At 37.8% G+C, this 24,907-nt stretch overlaps 1 protein-coding gene across 2 annotated transcripts in view; it reads right to left on the bottom strand.

The window, feature by feature from the left end:
• Positions 1-24,907, bottom strand: part of ELAPOR2 (endosome-lysosome associated apoptosis and autophagy regulator family member 2) — a 181,981-nt gene that overhangs the window by 30,629 nt on the left and 126,445 nt on the right. For both annotated transcript variants that reach the window (XM_047753103.1, XM_047753104.1), the window contains 7 exons: positions 15,616-15,796; positions 14,240-14,368; positions 8,761-8,851; positions 8,096-8,198; positions 4,573-4,710; positions 2,552-2,815; positions 1,673-1,846 (listed from right to left, as the gene is read on the bottom strand). In XM_047753103.1, coding sequence (XP_047609059.1) covers positions 1,673-1,846; positions 2,552-2,815; positions 4,573-4,710; positions 8,096-8,198; positions 8,761-8,851; positions 14,240-14,368; positions 15,616-15,796 — 1,080 coding nt within the window. The remainder of the gene's footprint in view (positions 1-1,672; positions 1,847-2,551; positions 2,816-4,572; positions 4,711-8,095; positions 8,199-8,760; positions 8,852-14,239; positions 14,369-15,615; positions 15,797-24,907) is intronic.

Genomic DNA, 24,907 nt, shown 5'->3' with positions numbered 1-24,907 from the left:
TGCATACAAAGAGATCAGAAAACTGCTGGTGAAGGATTTAATCCTGGGAAAAAAGATTTGCTCTTCTTTCTCCTATACAGGTTTGGGTGCGTCAGAAGAGGAATGTCAAGGCTGAGAAAGCAAACATAAAAGCCTAGGATAACATTTAAATTCTAAATAGTCACTGAAAGTGCCTTCCTTCAACAAATCTTAGATTCACTGATGTGTATCTCCTCCGCTACACAGTAAATTAAAGGGAATACTTCTTTAATCATTTGGAAGGTATTTGGAAGATATAATTTATAAATATTAGCAGACTCTTAAAATATAGTATGTTTAAATATACGACAGTCCCAGTCCAAAGGACTAGAGTTTACCCTATAAATTCTACAAAGAAATGTATAAAGAAAAACAGGAACATGAGTATATTGGTTTTAGATGCAAGTGTGCAGAGATGGGCATAAACAAAGAAAAAAGATTTCTCTTTCTTAATGCAGCTAGCAATCCTAACCCACACAACTTTCTCCCGCCACCAAGGCTTCGCACCACAACACAGGTGCAACATATTTTTACCAAGCTTAAACGGTTGAAATCAGAAGAGAGAAAAAAAAGGGGAAAGAGCAGAGATAAACTACTGAGGAAAGGAAAACAACAATAAATGAAAAGAAATGAGAATAAAAAGGAAAGAAAAGGAGAAAGATACAAGGAGAATATAAAAGAGAAGACAGTGGTAATACAGGAATAAGAATAAGAAGGGTGATAAGTAATGGAATTAACTTTATTCATTGCTTCATGCAGCATTTAATGCAATAGGTATTCAATATATATTTATTTATTGAGTGGACTGAGTGACTAACCAATCGAATGAGTCTACTGAATCATTCCATGTAAAATCAGGACAGGACAAATGTCAGACCATGTGAAGTGTATAGCTCTCTTAGTCTGAAAACTCCTGGAGTCATGAGATCTCTTTTTATTTCCTTTGTACAAAGTTTGGCATAGCATCTCATAAAAGACCACTGGATATATAGGAGTTAACACAGAAAGAGACATGGGAGAAATACCTTATTATATTTTCACCTTTGTTAACAGTGAATATATACATATACATCCCAACCCCAAGCTTGTATGCCCACAAAAATATTGGAAACAGAGTCCTGTAACTCTCCCATTATCAGCAGAAAGTAAGGTTTTGCTTCTTCCCAAAGAAAATAAAATCCCATTATTTATTAGCAGAGGCTACCGGACCCACTGACACTTGTCCCCTGCTTACTTCCTTTTTAGTATGAGGCAAACTTCTTGAAAGCTTTTCCTTTTCAAAACCCAAAATTGACAATATAAACAACAGTAAAACTTTCTCAAACTTTAACTTCTTGCCTTCCTAACAGGTAGGATTGACAAGCCTGACCCACTTTCACAAAACTGAAAAATCCTCAAAGCATTTACACCATGGCTCCAAGCTCTGGGGTTCAACTGACTGGATAAGTGCTTTGATGGACTGAGAACCAGACAAGGTTGCCCCTGGTGGAGAAAACTGCCAACATGCTAGGAGGCAACAGAGGATTTCAGCTGTCAAAGCTCAGTTTCTGACATTTGCTTGTTAGTTTCCACAGAGATTTTATTGGTCCATCAACACAGAGAGTAACTCAGAGCTGAAACATAGCTCCATCTCACCTTGACAGTCAGAACTCACCTCATGCCCACATAAACTGATATTGAAGAAATGGAAGTATTTTGTCCCTTTGGAAGTAAAGCTGGGACCATTCATTAAGGAGCCCACACTGCTGAGGTTGCTGAAGTCATAGCGCAAACTCTGATTTTCTTTTTCATGGTAGAAAAAGCAGTCACTGTAGCAAACTGAGTGGTCCTTTGATTAAAGATTAAGAAATGTAAAGAAAAAAAAAACAAAACAATATGGCAGCAAAGTATTAGTTGCTATGAAAAGATGTGCTACCAAAAATTCTACGTTTAAAAACTATTTCAGCAATTTTGTCTTAGTTGTGGTAAATGTTACCATGCTACTATAGAGGATTTCTAAAACTATAGATTTCTCTAGGCAACATTCAGAAGATTCATAATTTTTAAAGAGTAAAGTTATTCTAAGATTGTTTCTTGTTGAAAGGCATTTTAATAGACAAATTTTTGCGTTACACCAGTTTAAACAAACATTAAACTATTTTTTCCTTCACCTATAACATAGCATCAATCTTTGCACTTAAAATGTTATGATATATGCTTGCTGTTCTCCATATATGCCTAGAGCCTACCTAGAGAGAAGCAGTTTACTTGTACTACCTTAACGGAATATACAAGAACTCAGCTTTAATATTTTTGGAAAGCACTCTTATTTGGATGCTCTTAATATTTTATGTCCCCAGTAATTAGCATTTTCATGGCACATATTAAGAGCTCAAAAGATTTAAGAGGAGATAAACTAAGAAAGGGAATGAGAAAGTCATTTGTACAGATAAAGAGCAACTTCATAGCTCCTGGAGCAACATTAAGAGGAATCTGTGAGTGTGTCTATTAAAATAAGCTTTCTTGGTGAGAACTAAAATACAGACCCCCTTACCTGCGTGCTTCTACTCCCAGGCCCACACGGAATACAAGCCTCCTTGCCATAGACCTGATGTATGGACAGGTAGGTATCAGGTGGACACTCCTTGCACTGGTTGGTTTCTTTCTCAATGTAGTGGCCTGGGGGGCAGGGGACACACGATGAGCCCGACTGTTCAGAACCGAGGGCACAGGCACGGCATGAGGATGCCACCCCATCAACTGCATTAGTGGCAATGATAGAATAAATCTTCACCATGTCATTGATGAACCGTCTATTCTAAAAAGAGAGCAAGAAAGTAATGACCTCCGCCTTAGTGCTTAGTTTTACAACCAGATTGTTTTATGTTCACATCACCAAAATAACTAAGCACAGTGTTCCAGTCTGAGAGTTTATAAGTGACAGTGGACTTTTTTTTTTTTTTTTTGTCTTTTTGCCTTTTCTAGGGCCACTCCTGCAGCATATGGAGGTTCCCAGGCTGGGGGTCTAATCGGAGCTGTGGCCGCCAGCCTATGCCAGATCCAGAGCAATGCAGGATCAAGCCATGTCTGCGACCAACACCAGAGCTCATGACAATGCCGGATCCTTAATCCACTGAACAAGGCCAGGGATCGAACCCACAACCTCTTGGTTCCTAGTTGGATTCGTTAACCACTGAGCCAAGTCAGGAACTCTGTGACAGTGGATTAATAGTACTTCCTTTTGGTTCTTTTTTGGAGAAAAAAAAAAAGTCTTAAATCTGAACACTAGAAGCGAATTTCCACAGTAATAGAGTTCCAGGAGTTTTGTCGCAACCACCATGAGACTATGTCATAACTGGTACAAATTCAGACATAAGTGTACACTTCATGTCTGGAAGAACCAATATGATTTAACAAAAGAGCAACGTTGTCTCTCATCACTGTTTATTCAGATATAAGCCCAAATGTCATGATACAATAGGATGATTGCAGTGTGGCCAGGTGGAAGAGACTTGGACCAGGGATTAAAACGTCCTCATGCAAACACTAACTGTGTGATCCTGATGCAATCCTATCATTTCTTGGGGCTGCTTCTCCCTCTCTAGCACTTTTCTTAACCAACAGACTCTGATTTCTACTGCAAGGAAGCCTAACACAGAGTGAAAACATGGGTCTTACTATACTTTTCCTCTTGTGATCCTGAGTCAATTAAGGTCTAGTTTCCATCAAGCAGTAAGCATCAGTCTATCAGCAAAGAGCGGCTGCGTACTGCTTTCTGGGAAGTGAGGAAGCCTGCCACAGCATATTCACACCCCTCACAGGGAGGAGGGGGGTCCCGAACTCTCAACTCAACTCAAGAAAAGTCTGGAAAATGGGTTTCCCAGCGAAAGCCTGAGGAGAAGAGAGAAAAAGCTTTACATTCACCACCACGGTGTTAAGGCGGCTTCTTCAAGAGAGATTTACTTTGGTCTCACCCTGAGAGGTCAAATCAATGGAAATCCACAAAAATTACACATAATTGAAGCATATCATGTAAATTGCTTAGGGGAGGATTAAGGTCTATCCTAGAAAGGAAAGTAAAAGATAATAGTTCTGTGTGTTAACCCAATAGTGTGTACACATGAACTCTCCAGGCTATAAAAAGAGACAGCCATTACTGTAATGAAATAATAAACCAATACTAGTGATGACTCCTGGACAAATGTCAGATCATTCAAAGAGGAAGAAAGTCACCAGCCTCCACAAAGTCTCAGAAAGCTTTAAAGGTTACGTTTTTAAATAACTACAAAATCAGACTTTCTTTCTCTTAAGCTTTTAGCAACTGTGTTTGTTCAAAGTGTAAAACAATTCAAAGGTACATGGTGTTGTTCCACTTCATACAATCTTGCTCTCAAAACGCGAACCAAAAAAATATCATTTTATACCAATCTACTCCGTAACTAAATGATTGACTCCACATCAGTAAAAGCCTCAGTCTGTTCCTCCAGGAGATATGAAAGATCGTTTCACACAAAATCTCCCCAGGGAACGTCATCTTGGTGTTTTTTTTAAAAAAAGAAAATGCTTAGAACTTACATCTTGACCCTGATTCGTCCTCTGGAATGCCCATGTGAATGTGAACGTGGCATTCTTGAAGATGACATGGGTATAAGCTTGTTTTTCTTTGGTTCCACCCCATGATTCCACCACATTGGTACTTTTTCTATTAATATCCTAAAATATAGTAGAAAATACATATACCAAAAAGCACATACTCGGTATTAATACACATGTGTTTACCTTATAATTAAAAGTTTGTATTTACACTAAACCCTACATGATTAGTGAACATTTACCTACAGAACATGTAACCCTAAAACTCTCAAAAACTTCTCTCCAAGTCTACATAAACACTCACTAGCTCAGTAATTAAAATGTATCAACAACCCTGTCAGTACACCCTGAATGAGGTCTCAAATCACAGTATACTTCAGGATTTTTTCTTTTGGTGGGGAGGTGGGTGTGACCCTAGCTTAGGAAACACACCTAGAAAGAGAAACCTAATTCCTCACACCTCTCACAATAAACTTCGAGAATCTTCATAAATGGAAAGGTTTTCCATTTTTATCTTTTCCTTGAAAAATTCTGACAGGCAGCTCTGGCACAGGAATTCTAAGTTCCCCCTGAATTACACTTGCAATTTCCAGTGAAGTTTTACTAGAATGTTACTTTGGGTTCATGCATTCTCCTTTTGCTTATACTTGAATTCCAAATAGGTTAATTTCTGTAATATCTTATTTGTGATTTCCTTAGCTAAATTCAGTATTTAGAATGTTATAGAAATGTGTGACATTCCAACCAATATGCTATAATTAACATGGTTACAAAGCAAATATAATAAGCAATGTAATACACACCTAATTTATTTGAAATGAAAAACTAAGACTAACTCTGAATTTTCTAATTAGTCTTCCCTGCAGAAACCCTAATAGATGACTACAGAATTTGGATCCCAGATGATGATAATACAGCGGCATGAACTCAAGACACATCTCTTCCTTTCTAAGATATAAGCACAGAAGTCAAGCATGTTATAAAGGAACCAGATATGCTATAAAGATATGCGTCATAAGTTCACACCACAGATAAGAATAACAGAGTGTGCTTGTCATACATTTCATTATTCCCCACAATATCAAACAAGCAAATCATCATATACACCATTTCCTAAAAAGAACTCATAATATACAGATACTGCTTTGTTAAACACCATCTTTCTGGAAGTTATTCCACTAATAAATACAATATAATTGCATTACTGCAAATAATATCACCTTACCTTTAATTATGGAAAGCACTACATGATTTTGAAAACATTCTGATGTGTCATTTTAGGTGGAGATTATCTCAAAAAATCCTGTGCAGAGATCAAATCTCAGAAAGAGGAAAGAGGTCCTGCTAAGAGCTAAAAACTCCTAAGAGGGACTTAGCAAAATAAATACCTGTGTTCCCTACCCTCAGGAATGTTTGGTCAACTGAGGGACACAAAGACATGAATACACTCACAAACTTAAGAGGGTTTCCAAGAAGGGCTTCAGGACCACACTGGAGAGAGTGGTTAACTTTACTTAAAGGAATAAGAGAAAGTTTCCCAGAAGAGGTGGAGTTTGAGCTGCCCTTGAAGCAGGAATGGGAGTTCACAGGACAAAAGGGAGAAATTCATTCTAGCTTAGAGTGTGCCAAGGCATTGAAAAGTACAGAGTGTTCCACTAACAAAGTCAGGGTTTCTCAAGAGGGGTAAGTAGTACCAGCAGTTTGGTAACAGAAGCTGGACAAAGAGTACAAAAAGCCATACAGACACCATGCTAAGGAATTTTAAGTGTATTCATAGGCTACTCTTCCTCAAACTTTAGTGCATATTAGAACCACCCTCAAAACACAGGCTGCTAAGGCCCCATCACCAAAGTTTCTCATTAGGACTAGGATGGGGCTCAGAAATGTGCATTTCTAACAAGTTTCTAGGTGATGCTGGTCCAGGAACCTCATTTTGAGAACCACTGCCACAGCAATACAAAGCCACCATGGGTGAAGGTGTAGATTTGTTGCAGTGCCCTCTGCTATTGTTTTTACGTCTGTAATTTTGATAGCAGCATGGGTGAGAGGATGGAGATTGAAAAGGAGACTACAGGAGTTCCCATCGTGGCTCAGTGGAAATGAATCTGACTAGTATCCGTGAGGCCGCAGGTTCAATCCCTGGCCTCACTCAGTGGGTTAAGGATCCGGCGTTGCCATGAGTTGTGGGGTAGGTCACAGACATGGCTCAGATCTGGCATTGCTGTGGCTGTGGCGTGAGCTAGGAGCTGAAGCTCTGATTCGACCTCTAGCCTGGGAATCTCCATATGCTTCGGGTGTGGCCCTAAAAGACAAAAAAAAAAAGAAGAAGAAGAAAAAGAAAGGAGACTACAGTTGAGAGAAAACAGGAGTCTAAATTTCAGTAACAGCACTGAGTATGAAGAAGAACTAATGAATTAAAGAAATAAGGAGGGAAAGCTGCGAGAATTGAAGACGTCTTGGTTTTTGTAGTATGATAGATGGAAGTGTTGAAGATTATCCATCATGTTTTTGTTGTTGCTTTTTTTTTTTTTTTTTTTTTTTTAGGGCTGCACTGTCAGCATATGAAAGTTCCCAGGCTAGGAGTCAAATCAGAGCTGTACCACAGTGGCCTACACCACAACCACAGCAATCCCGGATGCTTAACCCACTGAGTGAGGCCAGGGATCAAATCCACGTCCTCATGGATACTAGTCAGGTTTGTAACCTGCTGAGCCATAATGGGAACTCCCATCATCATCTTGTTTTACTATTAACAATGTCTTTTTTTTCCCAGAACAAAATAGTACCCCTTCATGTAAGCTATTAATAATTATGAATAAATATTTAAATCTCCACTTGTCTTGTAAACCATGGAGGAAATTATTAATGGACTTTCAACTAACTACTAAAGGACTGTTGGGCAAAGAACAAAAATAAATCATGTCTGTTTTATAACACTAAAGTCTTAGCCAACAAACTTTTCATAATCACATGAGGGTCTTAGTAAGGTTTATGCTGCTATTTTCCGCACCTATTGCTGAAATTTATAGGACTTCAACTAATAAATGGGCAAAATTATGACATGTGCATAGTAAAGTCTTCTGCCTACATTTATTAACAAGAAAGAGTATTATTTTTCCCAATGCTCTTCATCTCCACTATTTTTCGCCCTCATTTATTAATACATGTTTTTCCCTCCTAATAGTTTAAACAGTTACTAGGGGAGAATTTTCACTCTGCTGGTGGCATAGTTTTATGAAGGAATTTTCTATGGGATTAACATTTCCTGATTTCTGCTGGTTACCCAGGCCCCATCACTCAGTTCTCCCCATAGGAATGAATGTTTTCTTTGTGGTTTCACCGCACAAATTCTTAGTGACTTTTTTAGAAATGTTTGAATGTATTTGGAAGGCCCTAAAATGGGAAGAAGAATGAGATTCTTATCCCAACTTGCATGAATAAGTTCACACTTGAAAGAGAATGCTACGCTTAGAACTCCACCTCTGAAGGCCACTCTTTCACTTACCACCATGAAGTACAGAACACAGTCGGCTGAACAGAGAGTCTCAAAAACAAATGTAATTCTTCCCAGTTCAGAACCCATAGCTCCAGTCATTGATGTTGGCGGTCTATTTAAGAGATTAAAATTGTAATATTTATAGCATGTTCTAAATACAGTCTGGAAAAAAAATTAAGTCCCTTGTTTCATTAAGCTCAAAGCCACACTCTTCTCTTCTCCTAGTCAACTGCTTCCACCAACCACAACTCCTTCCTCCCTCAAAGTATATATACAACTATGGTAACATACTGCTAGCATCTCTTGATTCAAATTCTGCCACCCAGTCTACAGCAAGAAAAAGACCCCTGCTGGGGAATTTCAATATGGCACAGTGAGCAAAATGAGATTAAACAATGTGTAACATACTGCCTTAAAGACAGAACTGCCCAGAAAACAAATATTTATTTTTAAAAAGTTTCAGCTTCATCTAAGTAATATATAATTAATGGTTACAGTTTCTCAAGCACTATGCTACAGATATTCTTAATATGATACATTATCCTATACACCTTGTTATTTGCAAAGTACATCACAGTATTAATATATTTTATAGTCAGTCCTACTTCATCTATTTCTACAGGCAAACAGGCATGAGGATTCTTACAGAAGGGAATCAGAATGGTTTTCCTTACTTAAATCCTGGGATATGCAAGTTTAAGATCAGGTAATCATTATCAGAACCTCCAGCCCCACTCTGGATATGATCTCCAGCCACCTCCCAACCTAAAAATGACAAAGGTTATCTTTATCAATAAAAATTCCATTAATGATTTCCAGCAATCTTTTTTTTATGTAAGCCCACAAAAAAAGAATTCCCTATTTTCAAATTGCAGTTGCAAATTGCATGCAGAGGTAGACTCCTAGATACCAATAAAGACATTGCATAGGATTCTCCAGGAACAATCAAGTAATGCACATTTTTGCATGTAAGTTCTGCAATGGTAAAATTAACAACAGTTTTCTCAATGAGGCATGATTTTTTTTTTAAACCAGTACAGGTGGTCTTTATTCATTTTAATTTATTAAGATGAAAAACCCTAGTCTTCGGGTAACCAATGAGAAATAGAAGCTTCAAATTAATTAATGAAGATGTGGGGACTGGAGTTCTTTCTTATAATTGGTTGTACTGTTGTTCTCTCATTTAACCCCTGTTCTGCATGTAACCGAACAGAACCCTACGGGGCCTTCCCAGAATAGATCTCTCCCCATGTCCTCAGCCTGCCTTTTGTCTATAGAAAAAGTTTAGTCAAAGAATAAATTTAATCATAGAAGCGAGAAAATGCAGAAAGAAAAAAATCATCAAGCAAGACAAAATAATAATAGCTTAGCCATTCAACAAAGTCAAGGACTTTTAGTTCTTCCTCAAGAAGTGTACATAATATTCTGAGTCATACCCTTGGAGCTGTTGTGCAGGTGCTAAAGCCCCCACCAGGTGGAAGAAGTTAACCATATGCTGCCCACAAGTATATAGGCCCAGTTGGAGCCAGAAGATTGATGACAATGACTCCCAATTACCTCCCAATACACTCAATCAGAAGAATGTCCATGAGCTGATCACACCCTGCTCCTTGAACACTGTAAGACTCCTCACTAACCCTTCCAGTACATGACACAAGTTTGACGGCACTAGCCTGCTGTGGCCCCATTTGCCTGGCAAAGCAATAAAGCTACTCTTTTCTACTTCCGCCAAAACTGTCTCCATTATCCAATTCAGTGCCAGGGCACAGAGGCTGAGTTTCAGTAACATGCAATCATTTACTTATTCATTCACTGAGGGCCATGAACCATGACATACATTAGGGATAGAGAGACAAGACTGGGTCCACCCTCACTAAGGAATCAGAAGAATCTGAGAGACACAGCTAACAACTGCCAATAGTATGGGGTAATAGCGATGCACATAGAAGGTGATGTGAGCTCTGAACGCTGCACAGAAGCAACCAGCCTGCCATAGGCTGAAATGGCCAATAAAATCAGGAAAGGAGGTCCATCCACCACGCACTGTCAAGAAAGGTTACTAATGGCAATGCTTAACATCAACACATCCACCTCCAAAGGAAAATGTCCACATCTGCAGCTTCAGTAGGTATAAGAGAGAAACCAGGAAAGAGATTCCTGTCAATGCTGTACTGGTGAGGTGACCATTTTTGAAATGTTATAGTCAGCAGTTTACAGAAAGATGATATGTTGAATATATATATTATCAAGCCAGTTCTAAAGATGCTATGTACTCACTTGAGTATGAAAGAAATGCCAATTGTTTTGGTGTCCAGAAGTTGATGCAGATGAAAATAGAGATAAGCAGGTCTCACCTTCTCATGTTAAGAATGGAACAGCTACAAAACGGTCTGAGCTGGGGGGACAGCAGGCCCTGATTACAGTGTGAGTAACATAAGAGGCATTTAAGTTTAGAGAGACTGAAAACTTGTGGTGAGGGTGCTAAAGAAGGGATATTCCCAAGTGGAGGAATTCGACACCAAGAAGGTTTCTGTAATGTCACTTCCTAGTGTTGAGCCATGTCATGAGGAGGAATGGACTAGCAGAGAAGGTCGAAGAAAAGAAAGTGGTACCTAGATAACAGCAGGTAGTATAGGAGGGCACTCATATCCTTGCAAGAGGAAACAAACCTTTCTCATGCCTGAACATTTTCTATTGCTACAGGTTTTATTGTATTCCCTCCAAAAAATATAACGAAGTTCTAATCCCCAGTGCCCATGAATGAAGCTTATTTGGAAACAGAGTCTTGGCAGATAAGATGAGGTCATTAGTGTGAGCCTTAATCCATTTATGAGAAGAGGGAACTTTAGACACAGACACACAGGAGACACAGAAACACGTGGATACAGGAGATGAGGGTCACATGAAGATGGAGGCAGAGACAGGAGTTACACTGCCACAGCAAGGAATGTCCAAGCCTGGAGCTTCTAGAACCTAGCAAAGGCAAGACAGGTCTTCCCATAGAAGCTCCAGAAGGAACATGACCCTGCCAACACCTGGCTTCCCACCTGTTAGCCTCTAGAACTGTATCAATTTCTGTTGTTTTACACCACCTACTTTGTAATATATTGTTGCAGCAATTTCACATTTTGCTTTTTCCCTCAGAATGAATCCCACGCGTTCCATGTTTCTATATACAATTTATATTTTAAGATTTATTTTTGTGTTCTTAGAAATCACATTTATATTTCACACAAAATTTTGAAAGCTATAGAGAAATTTAAGGATGAAAACTAAAATTATTTATAAAACCATCACCCAGAAGAAAATACTGTTTACATTTTGAGGTGTTTCTTTTCACTGCTTTTTCTTTTTTTGGCTGCACCCAGGGCATACGGAAGTTCCTGGGATTGAACCCATGCCACAGCAGCATAATGCCTGATCCTTAACCTGCTATGCCACAAGAGAACTCCTCTTTTCACTATTGTTTTGGATGCACACATGCTTTTACACCACTGAGATCTTATTGTTGGTAACATTTTGTTTCATAGTTTTATATATTAACATTAGTTCAGAAGCATTTTTATGTATAAATACTTCACCAACATGATAATGATGGAATTAAAAGTTTATCATATAAACAGAGGTAATTAATTCCCTTAATTTACCAAGCCATTCACACTACAGGACTTACCTCTGTTGACCCAATGTAACCATATGGGTTGTTTTACCTTTGTGTTAAGTGATACTATAATGAACATATTTTTGGTAACATTTTCCTGTATTTTTCTAGAAAAGAATCCCAGTAAAAGAATTATTGGCTGAGATAAACATACCTTAAATCAGTATTTTGGGCTATTATTCTATTTGAAAACAATAGGTATCCATTAGGAATATTTATTAAATATAGTAAACTAGATGAAAAAAAAAAGGAATTCAGATTTCTCAGAAACCTCCCACCCCAAGTGATAAACCCAACATTTTGGTGTATTTCTCTTCACCCTTTGTCCAGTGCATAATTTTCTTAAAAATATACCTTAGGTTTTACTGTATAATCTGCTTTCTACTTTTTTCATTTAGCATTATCTTCTCATTTTTCTAATCATCATTATATCAAAGACATTTCCCCATTTAAAATTCTTTCTATGTCTATTTTAAAGAGTTAACATAATATTACGTTGAATGGCTATATCATAATTGTATTTAATCATACCCCATTGTTGAAAATTTAGTTTTCCTGTATTTTTGACTCTCATAAATAACACTAAAATTAACGTATTTGTGCATGATTTCTCTGCATCACATTGTTTCCTTGGTATAAATTCCCAGAAGTGGAATTACTGTGTTAGAGAATGGGAATATTCAAAATTCTTGAAACACTGCCAAGTTGTTTTCCTTGTAGCTGTCATTTTTACTGATTATATAACATTTCATCCAATTAGTATAGCATAATTTTGTAAACATTATCTTATTGTTAGAATTTAGATTATTTCCATTTTTGTTATTATGGGTAATGCTCAATGAAAAGCTTCATGAATAAACAGTAATTTGTTTCCAACTCTGAACTCCTCTCAGGCAAAATCCAATACATGAAAGATGTACTCTACAAACCTGTTCCACAACTGTGGTAAATTCAGACCGACACTACAAAAGAACCTCAAAGTACTCCAACTCACATAGCCAAGTTGGTCAAAGCACATCCAATTTAACTCCATGATGGAATAACTGACCACCTCATGAGACAGGCCGCCCTGGGCCTCTGGCTTTGACCCCCATTATTTTGAGTGATGCTTTTCTCAATGCTGGTTACTGTACCACCTGTCACAAAATCATATATCACTTTTTATCTTTGTATTTTTCGCACTGCTGTTTGCTATTTTAACATCACATACTGCTACTGCAAAGATGTATACTTCTTAAGTTAATAATTGAACATTTCTGAAAATCAGCAAAATTTATAATTATATTCTAAATGAATGAGTGAGCAAGTGGGTTACCTCAAATATTGTCATGAGAGTTAGACTAAGAGTAACTTCTTTAGAAGTTTCCGTTGTGGCTCAGCAGTAATGATCCTGACTAGTATCCATGAGGATGAGGGTTCGATCCCCGGCCTCACTCACTGGGTTAAGGATCTGGTATTGCCATGAGCTGCGGCATAGGTCACAGACTAGGCTCAGATCCTGTGTTGCTGTGGTTGTGGCATAAGCTGGCAGCTGCAATTTCGATTTGACCCCTAGCCTGGGAACTTCCATATGCCATAGGTGTAGCCATAAAAAGAAAAAAAAAAGTAACTTCTTTAAAAGATCAAATAAAAGTTTCAGATAATCTTTAATAGTAAGTGAATACACATCAACATACACACACAAATATACTGCTGCTTTCATCTATACATTCCCACTCTTATTTATCCAATTAAACTTCCTCAATTTAGAATTCAATCACAGGATCTTTTTGGAATATAAACCTATACAGTCAAGTAATAACTAGTATGTTATTTCTTCTTCTCCTTTAGGATAAATTCCCAGAAGCAGGATTATTAGCTGATAAGGAATACTATTCTATAATGTTCATTATATATAAAGGCTTTTTTTAATATCTGTATATTCAAAATTATTCAATGACCTATGAACACACCTCAACTCTCTAGATCCCAAGCCTATAAAAAGAGATGTGATTAAAAGGCACTGTTTTACAATGAGCAAATGCAATATTGAGAAAAGGTGAACTGATCCAAAAAATGCCAATAGGTTATAAAAGTAAAGGGCACATTTTGGTGTAAAATCCTAGTATCTGTAACACCTATTTCTACTGTCAAGCTTAAAAATATGTATATAAGAGTAAAACTCAGCAAATGTCCTACAGAATTCTGCCACATTGTCAAGTTTTCAGTATGTGGGGTTCATATATATTTGTAAACACAGTCACAGACTTCATAGGCAAGGGGAGTTAGGGATGATCTAACCCCTCACCATGGTTCAGTGCAGAGCCATAAAACCAAACGAGGTGGAAATGATTCCATACAGTGGTATGTGCCCGGTAAGACTCTTTCAAGTGCAAACAACACACATTTCATTGCCTTTCTTGGTGAGCTATTCTGGTATTTATAACAACCACAAATGGTGATCCACAAAGTCTACTGGCAAAATACATTGAGTAGGCTAATCCTGAACTCACCATTCATTCCATCACACTTTGAGTTCCCAACATTGAAGCAGGAGGTTTTCATGTTGCCAGGAAGGACATTCCACCATTTATACTCAAACCCAAGAGCAGGCTCTGTTCCTGCTGGGCACGGTCTACATTCTATAGGAGATAAGAGAGACAAACAACTACGATTAAACTGCATCTTCCCAATTTCCTCTCCCTCTGTTCCAAGCACCAATAAACTTTAACTAGTAGAGAGGCAAATGGGAAGGAGAGATATTAAACTGCCATTTTTTACTTAAGAATTAACAACTTGTACTGGCACAACACTGTAAATCAACTATACCTTAATTTTAAAAAACCAGGTATATATTTAAAAAAGAAAAAATAAAATTCAGCTGGAAGAACAAAAAAAATTAACTTTTTCAATAGCAAACTGGAAAGAAAAGTAATTCTGGATACAGCATATGCATATATATACTTGATTAACATGAAAAAGGAAAAGAACACAAAATCATTTAAAGTAATTTTTCCATTCATTTCTGGGAGGAACTGCTAATTCTGAATTACCCTTCATAAGAAGAGTAATTCTGAAAACAAGTTTTCTTATATGCAAGTTATATGTAAATTTTCTCATATGTCACTGCTGTGGCTCAAGTTTGAACCCCAGTCCAGGAACTTCCGCATGCTATAGGCATGGCCAAAAAAAGAAAAAAAATAGTGGATAAATCACACTTTTTGGTAGCCTGAAGCAAGCAGATCTGAACCCAAGCCAATTCGACCCTCAAGTCCCTTTTCCACTGTCAGAGGCTCTGGATATTAAGTATATAGCATGGCTATATTTAAGTAAGATACCTGCAACAAAAATCCACTGTAATCTTTAATAAAATTAAAGCAAATTCTGTAACTACTTCACTATTCTTTGTTAAATACTAAATTTTCCCCAAATACACATTTTGAAACAATCTACTCAGGGATTACTTTAATTGCTATCTGATCAAAATAATCAATGTTTGCTATTATTATAGAACAAAATGTGATTATTCCAGTTGAAACAGGAGTTATATTTTATGCTTGTACCAATATATGTGCACACACTGGAAAAAAGAACACCTATTCTTAATCCATTAAATTGGTGGAATTTTCTTATAAATATCCAAAGAATTATCCCATTAAGATGGTGTTTGTTGTACAAAATACCATTAAAAAGCTATCCTTATGCTATGTTGAACAAACCACTGCAATCCCACAATTCCTTTATCATTTCGTAATGCTTCTTCAGTCTATGAGATAAAATTATGTGTTTTAAAGAATTCTCCATAAAAAAAATTTAGAAAAATGACAACATAGTCCAACAAGTTGATTTTACCAAAGGTCTATTTTTTGGACTAAATGACATCATGTACCCTTTGTTCCATCTGAAAACATTCCCGGAGGGCAGGGATGGCAAGAAGATGATCCATTGTTAAAAAATCCAGGGTTGCAAGGTGGACAGTCCTTCTTCTCTCCAGAAGGGGGCAACCTAATAGCATCCGTGAGATCCTCCCGGCAGATTTTGGGCTCTATCCACTTGTACATTATTTGTGTCTGCAAAATAGAGGGAAAAAAAAATTTTTTTTAAACTTACAGGTTACACAATATGCTTTATTTGCTTTAAACTTCCAGTAACAAAAATATCAGCTTGACAGCCTAGGTAAAGTCCAAATACTGACAGAGTAGAAGGGCCAGCTAAAGACAATCTAAAACTTGAGAAACAAAATGAGACAAAAATTAAAAGAAAAAAAAATTGGTGGACAAATGACTGTTATCACCAAATGTTTTTGCCCTGAGCTTCAGGAGGCCTTACCTTATAGACAACACGGCGTCATCATGAAATTCCGCTTTAAAATATACGGCAGCCCTTACTCTTCTAGCTACTTGTGACTTTATTCCCTAACTGCCCTAAGTGTCTACACAGCCTCTTTTTCCATGCTGAGATCTCCACTTCCCTTCCCCCACCCACAACACACATCATTGTTCTTTGCACCTAGTGATCATAGAACAAAAAGTTTATTTTTTACAAAACCGTATCTAGCTTCACATTTCAATCCCATTATTTCATGAACACAGAGAGCTGCTCTCTGAGTCTGTTCCAGTAATTTGATGTTAGGCTACAAGAGCTGTAGCTAATATTTTCTCCCGAGGCTTTTAGGCCCTGTCCCATATGCTCTGAACATCAGGATTAAGATCTTCTCTACCTTTATGAAGGGTGGTCTTTTAAACCTTTCTTCACTCTCACACATGCACATGCCCACAAACAAAATACAATTAAGTATCTATAAGTCAGCCAAACCCAGAAAACTATGATTATAAAATTATTGGAACAAGAAACATTAAGTGGATTAGTCACTTCAAAATGAAATTTATATGCTCAATGGGAAAAACAATGAAAGGTATTCTAAATGCAAAGAGAAAAATCGATTCTTTTATAACTTAATATAGTTTTTTAAAAGAAAGTAAAAATTTCCTTCATTAGACACATAGTTTATGGAAAGTATTGTTTGTCCTTTAAAAAAGCTTCTGCAATGATAACTAATACTGAAGCAAGAGAACCAAAATTAAAGACAATTCTCTATAGCTATTTCCAGTTAATAATAAATCTTCTATCGTAAGCCCTTGAAGTCACTCAATTTTTTTTTTTTTTTTGGCCACACCTATGGCATGTGGAAGTTCACAGGCCAGGGATCAAACCCACGCTACAGCAGTGGCCTAAGCTGCTGCAGTGACGATGCCAGGTCCTTAACCCACTGCACCACAAGGGAACTCCTGGGGCCACTCAATTTTATTTTCAAATATTCTCTTACAGATGAATAAATTACCTTATCTGATGAAGGATGCTTAAAAACATGGTTTAATAAGTAGTTATATCTGGCCTCAAATATATGGCACAAATGAACTTATCTACAGTAAAGAAACAAACTCATGGACATGGAGAACAGACCTGTAGTTGCCAAAGGAGAAGGGGAGGAAGTGGGATGGACTGGGCTTTTGGGGTTGCTAGATGCAAACTATAGCATTTGCAGTGAATAAGCAAAGAGATCCTGTTGTATAGCACAGGGAACTATAACCAATCACTTGTGATGGAACATGATAGAGGATAATGTGAGAAAAATAATACATGTATATGTATAACTGGGTCACTTGTGTACAACAGAAATTGACAGAACATTGTAAATCAACTAGAATAAAAAAGAAAAAAAAGTAGCAGTTATCCCAACAGAATTATAAATAACATTTTTTCTTTTATAACTCTCTCTCTCTCTGCATGTATTTTATGGCCTATATCATGAAATAGCTTAACCAGCCACTTCACCCATCTGCCTCTCTCGCCATCTGTAAAACGATGGCTATTCCTGCTGGAGTTTCCTAAATAGCTGAAAAAACAAATTAGATCCTGTATTGGTAAGGGGCTCTCAACTTCTCTGAGAAAGGCAATATAAAATTCAGAGCATCTAAGCAAATGAAACATCATTACATTTGAGGGACTGTCTTTTTTAAATTCTAGCTTAACAAGTATAGAAAACAAATTTCCAAAGATAGTCAATTCACAAATCTGCTGGTTAAATTTGACATTAATTAAAATTGCAATGAGTTATATGTGAGCTACTTTATGGGTGGGAAGATCTGGTGCAGTGCTGAGGCTACACTGTGGTAAAAGCTCACCCTGGGAGCACAGTACAATCTACCCACTGCTTTGGGAGCTCAGTTATACTACACAGATGTTTATAAGTGAGGAAACTTCAAATCAGAGACATTAAACTTGGCCCAAAGTCACACACAGCTAGTAAATGATAACATAGCACTGGTCAAAGAGAGTCAGTTTGGTGAGGGTAAAAATTATAAAATATGCAAATATATTTTCAACTGATGAGTTTCAATCCAAGGACAGTACATGTTTAAAAATTAGAAAATGTGCACCACCTTTCAACATTCAAACATTTGGAAGACAAATTTCAAATGCTCTCTAGTAAAAGTTTTGTTTGCAAAGCCCTTTGCTTCACATGGCAGATTGATTCTGTGCCTCTCTTTCTGATGGAGACAGAAGCTGTCAAGTTCGGCTGACTGGAGAAAGATAATAATTAATATTAATGATAATTAGCACCAGATGGCTCACAGTGCAGGTGAAAAAACAACAATCAACTCATTCTTCGGCAAATTGAGATAAAATTATGAAATGCTTTATGAAACCAAAACCTGACTGGAGTAAAACTTAATGGACTGCCATTAAGATTACATAAGACTGGAGTTCCCATCATGGTGCAGTGGTTAACGAATCTGATTAGGAACCATGAGGTTGAGGGTTCGATCCCTGCCCTTGCTCAGTGGGTTAACGATCCGGCGTTGCCGTGAGCTGTGGTGTAGGTTGCAGATGGGGCTTGGATCCCAGGTTGCTGTGGCTCTGGCGTAGGCCGGCAGCTACAGCTCCAATTCTACCCCTAGCCTGGGAACCTCCATATGCCACGGGAGCGGCCCAAGAAATGGCAAAAAGACAAAAAAAAAAAAGATTACATAAGAGTTATGGTCTCCAAGTATATTCATATTAAGCAGGAGTAAAATTAAAGGAAATACATTGCAGGTATCAATGGCAAGGTGGTTTTCAGATAAAAAATAAAATTCAAGGAGCTCCTGCTGTAGCAAAGCAGGTTAAGGATCCAGCATTGTCTCTGCGGCAGCTCTGGTCACTGCTAGGGCCAGGGGTTTATAATCATAGCCCTTCGAGGTGGGTTAAGGATCTGGCATCACTGGCTCAGATTTAATTCCTGGCCTGGGAACTTCCATATGCCACAAGTGTGGCCAAAATAAAATAAAATAAAATAAAATTCAAACACTAAAATTTAGACAAAGTTTGATACTGGTTTTGTCCATGGTTGCCAGCGCTCTCCCTTCAAAAGTCACTAAGAATTTGTTGATGCCTGAGCTCATCTAAAGTAAATCACATCTGCTTTAAACGGGTTTACTGACCGCCACTCCAACCTAACAGTCCTGTGCGTTGTAACGTTCTAACTCGGATGTTCCCAGACAGGCAGTCTAATGCTTGCATCTTAGCTTCTCCCAAACCTTGATCTTCTTCAGTTGCCAGTCTCTGGGGCACTCATCATGTGTTTTTCTCAGAACTACCACACCATTCTGTCAAGTTCTGTCACACCCTCCCACCCCCAGCCTCTTCAAAGTCGTGCTGAACATCTGCTCTGAGTGTGCCCTCAGCCTACCCATCTATATATTAGCATTCACTTGGATGCCTTTCCTCTGAAGCCTCTGCTCTTTTCTGTTTTCCCTTGTGGTTACTTCCCTGTGCTTTTTCTAAATGCTTAAAAACCTGGGTCCTCTTCCTCCATTATGTTGAAGACACTATGGGGATTTAATGTTGAACTGGAGGTTCTACCTGGGGCATTAGGCAAGAAAATGTTCTAAAATCAGACATACTAGGGGAGTTCTCATCATGGCTCAGCGATTAATGGATATAACTAGGATCCATAAGGATGTGGGTTCGAGCCCTGGCCTTGCTCAGTGGGTTAAGGATCAGGCATTACCATGAGCTGCGGTGTAGGTCACAGACGCAGCTTGGATCCCATGTTGCTATGGCTGTGTCTGTGTAGTAGGCTGGCAGCTGTAGCTCCAACCGGACCCCTAGCCTGGAAATCCCCATATGCCACAGGTACGGCCCTAAAATAGCAAAAATAAATAAATTAAAATAAGACATACTAAAAAAACACAGAATCGACACTTCAAATGGATGAGCTGTACGGTATGAAAATTAGATCTCAGTAATACCTTTTTTTTTTTAAGAAAAGATTTTAATGAAGACTATCATGAATTTTTATTTTCAACAAAATCAGAAATCCCTGGTCACTGAGAAATGCCATGTTTTTCTTTCCCATCATTCTAATTAAAAAACAGGCTCCAAGTAAATTCGACTTGTTTAAATCACACAGGAAGGCAGATCTAAAACTCATAACCCTTTATACCATATTTCTTTTAATGTCCCCTACATCTTACTTCTGCAATATAATTTAGAAGTACTGTGTTACAGACATTCAGCATTTAGAGTAACTTGTAATGCTGAAGTTAATTAAAGGGCAAAAAAAAGTACTAGACCGGAGTTCCCATTGTGGCTCAGTGGTTAATGAATCTGATTAGGAACCATGAGGTTGCGGGTTTGATCCCTCGCCTCGCTCAGGGGGTTAAGGATCTGGTATTGCTGTGAGCTGTGGTGTAGGTCACAGACGCAACTGGGGTCCCACATTGCTGTGGCTGTGGCGTAGGCCAGCGGCTACAGCTCCGATTAGACCCCTAGCCTGGGAACCTCCATATGCCGTGGGAGCAGCCCAAGAAATGGCAAAAAGACAAAAAAAAAAAAAAAAGTACTAGACCATCTGATACCAAAACTCTGGCAAACTCTCTATGAATCCTCAACTTCCTAGACTCTGAGATAAAGAAGTTCAATGGTTGGATGTCTCCTCTCCAGAAGGCTCCTTCAAAAACACACTCCCCCACTGGGCACTCTCCTAGCCTTGGCAGGAAGTTTCCTATTTGACAAAACATGCCATTCCAGAACCGGGCAGCTCTAGTTGTTAGGACATCATTCCACACAACTGGAATTTATATTCTCTACATTTGCCTGAATAACCCAAATTTTGCCTTCTGTGATATCACAGAAAGCAGTATTTTTCTAAGACTTCCCTTCAAATACTTATGCTTACTATTCAGGAAATTCTGATTAATACCTACTATGTGTAGAGGAAAGCCTTGTAGGAAATTTAAATATTAGTAAGACAAATTGTTTGCTCTGGAGGAGGTTATAGTCTAACAGTAATAAGACAGGTTAACAAACTGCTAAATACCAAAAGGAAATACATGAGGAAGATACAAAATCATCAGATTTGAAAACATGACTCAACCAAGGCTGACCAGTCTTTTCTGAAACTTTGGTCAGCCCTCCTGTGATCCAAAACTGTGAGGATGACAGGGCTTGCTTGGAGATGTCCGTGGCTACCTGGCACCGCTGTAAAGAAGCTACATGAGAAGGAAATCAAACTGAACCAAGCATATAGTGAGAAGAACAAGAGAAAGAATTCATAAAGGTGTTTGCTCTATAAGGACTTCGCAGTCACGTGAGTCAAGAGACTCCTGACCAGCCTGTCACCGTCCCAGTTAACCCATTAACATAAATTTATAATTATCCCCAAGTGCAGAAGCAAAACTGACACCTTTGCCACCATTACAAGGAAACATGTATCACATCCCATGGCAGGTGACACTTTTATCCTGAGATAAAACAGACCAAAAAAAGTTATGGGTACCCAAGATAAGTAAATCCCTAAGCCTTTTCTCTAAGTTGCTGACTCCTTTACAAAACAAATCTTATCCTGCTGACTTCTGCATGCAGATATTGATACAACCTTTGTTGATCTGATGAACAAGTGAGAGACTTGTTTTTCAAACATGAATAGCTTGAATGAAAATCCAATTTGCAATTTTTATATTCTTGGAAGGTTTTTTTTCCCTCCCATTAAATATCTGCTCCATTTTTTTAATTTGGTGAGCTGGCTTCTCTTAGAAATCTTTTTTGGGGGAGTTCCCTGGTGGTTCAGCAGGTTAAGGATCCAGCACTGTCAATGCTGTGGTTCCAGTTGCTGTTGTTGTGGTGCAGGTTTGACCCCTGGCCCAGGAACTTCCACACGCATGCTACAGACACGGGCAAAAAAAAAAAAGAAAAAAAGAAAAAAAAAGAAATCTTTTTGGCAACTTACTGTTTTTTCTAAATACTTTTACTTCTGAGACTTTCTTTGACACAAATAAATTTTGATTTTACTAATTTGAGTTCACTGTTGAAAGGGAAACACACTGAAGTCTTTCAGACCCAGGTTGATTGATTTACAATTTGATACACTTAACCCTAAAATCTTCCTGCAAGCTGAGAACTTTTCAATAAAATGATGAAAATAAGTCATCTGAACACATATTCTTCTTGCTATGAGTTAGGATATGTATAAATACTTTGTTATATTTATATTCCTATGGTAAATACATGATGCCAACTACACTCCTAGTTAATATCAATTATACTCCTAGTTAATATCAACCACACTTCTAGTTGATACCCGTTTATAAAATCCAATGTTTTACATGTAGTTCTTTAGTTAGCCTTATCTCCACTTAACTAAATCATCTGTCCACAATTTTCTGTCTTACCCATAAAATTATGAGGTGCTACTGAATATCTTGCTAATATTAAAAGATGCCCCCTCTTGAAGAACGCTTGCCCACTATCACTGGTCAACATTCTTCTGGGCTCCAATCTAAAGCTCTGAATCTTGTATGGAGTTTGTACATATATGGGTTACCTCACTCGACATATGTAAAATGTAAGCTCTAAGCAACCTTTAGAAAACAAAACATACATAAAATAGTTAACTCACTACTACAAAAGCATGCCTATTCGGCACTAGCCTGTGCCATTAGTTGCATCTCCTGCAACTCCCTCCTCACGCTCCCACATTCCTGTCGCACTCAGGCTCCCTCCCCCCTCAAGTCCTCACCATCCTGTTCTTTCCTCCAGAAACGCTCTCCCCACCCCCATGCCCTTACCCAGGTTTAATACAGCTCTAAAGCCTTCCCAGGCTTGGTCGGATCTTCAAAACACTCAGACTTCCCGGCTATAGCACTCATCACAATAGGAAACAGTAAATCATTTTCTTTGACAGACTGTCTCTTCCTCTCAAGTCTAGACCAGTAATTCTCAAATGGCTGAGATCCTGGACCAGAGGAATCAGAATTACCTGGGAACTTCTTGGAAATGTACATTCTCAGGACCTGCCCCAGATCTACTGAAACAGGAAGTCTGGGACAGGAATCTACCGCCAATGATGCACAACCATTGATCTACAGTCTACAGAGACACAGACCTTCTCCTGCCTGACTGTACTTAGCTCTGCTCTCAGCACGCTGTATATAACCAGTAAGGATTCATGGAATAAAGGAGTGAATGAGTAGGCATTCCACATTCTTCATGATGTGAATGAGAGTCTCTTAATCAGAATGAGGATGGTTCAAGGTACCAATTAATTTTTTCCTTAAAACTGCCCCCTATAGGCAGGAAGCAATCAAATAACTTAGCTTCAAAAATGCAAACATTTCTGTATCATATCGATTATAATGTTCAAAGTCCATATACTTCAAGAGTCACTTCCCTTGATGATCCTCTCCCTGCAAGAGGGAAATAAGATCACAGAGAGTACAACAGGACGGAGCCAAAACACAGTCTCTGAACGACCTGGGAAACATCACCTAGCCACCAGCAAATCACCAGGCTACTCCAAGCAAGAATAAGTGATCTTTTCAAAGATGAAACCAGAACAAATGAAAATGTTGGAACAAACAAAAATAGAAAAATTCAAATTCCTATGTATAAGTTATACTTCTTCACTATCTCTTGTTATTTAATTAAGTTCCCATTGCTTTCTGTTCATCTCTGAAGCTGGAAGTTACTTACTTTCTTTTGAAGTAAGTCTGAAATCAGTTTTTAAAGAATCACTGAGTTTACAGAGTGTTGGTACCCTCTTTTGTTCTATACCAAGAACAAGTTCAGAGTTCACCCAGACAAGAGAAAAACATAATTTGTGTGAATGTGTGTACATTACATGCCTATAGGTGGGTATATGTGCACATATGTGTGTGTACATGCATATTCTATCATTAATTTATGGCTTTACTTCTTTAGGCCCAGGTCAATTAGATTTTGTCATTCTATTCATTGACGTAATAAAAACATGATAAAAACATGACTTTTCAACATGTTCATTATAGCAAAAATGAGACTTATTTGTATATTAGATCTCATTCACTTAAGCTTCGTAAGGCTGAGATAATGATTATTACATAGAATAAACTAAGTTTAATTTGCCTTATTTATTAGGAAGTCAAGTTTAGCTAAGAAAAGTTTAGCTTAAGAAACATTATTCCACTTACTTTCATTCTACCTTAATGGTTCTCTATATATACTTTCTAAACAGAAATAGCCCTTATTTGGCTATTAGAGTAGAGCCATCAACTTCTTACTTCATAACTGCTAGTCAGTTAAAAGCTATTAGAGTAACTGTTCTTATTAATAGATATACTTCTGACCATTGATATTTTCCACTAATTTAAACTGTCTTTCCTTTTATTTATTCTGAGTTAATAAGTACTTGCTCTACTGTGAATACTAGAATATACTTGGTCTTAAGTACTCAAAACTAAACCCCCCCCAAAAAAAAATTTAAAGACTAAGGGTAGGATTGATGATCATGTAAATATAAAAATTATAGATTAGAATGTAAGGACACAAAATTAAGGAAAGAAAGTAATACTGAGATCTATGTGTATTTCTCAAATCAGGTCAAGAAATTAAATACCATTGTTTCAAAGATGCAGTATATACAAAGAATGCTTCATCAAAGCCACTTTAGTCATGGTTGCTCTTACTGACAGAGGCTAGGAGGGTTAACTCTTTAATTAAGACAATGGTAGGTCAACTGTAGAGTTTATGTTGCATTTTTCCTCTGGCTAAGTGCCCTTTATATGGTAATTACTTGCATTTTCTAAATGCAATTACACAGCAATCTGCCATAACTGAATCAGCCTATGGCTACATAGCTTTTACTGACCAAACCTACTGAG

This window comes from Phacochoerus africanus, chromosome 11 (assembly GCF_016906955.1).
Source record: "Phacochoerus africanus isolate WHEZ1 chromosome 11, ROS_Pafr_v1, whole genome shotgun sequence".
Classification (NCBI taxonomy): domain Eukaryota; kingdom Metazoa; phylum Chordata; class Mammalia; order Artiodactyla; family Suidae; genus Phacochoerus; species Phacochoerus africanus.
This window is presented reverse-complemented; position numbering and strand designations above follow the sequence as displayed.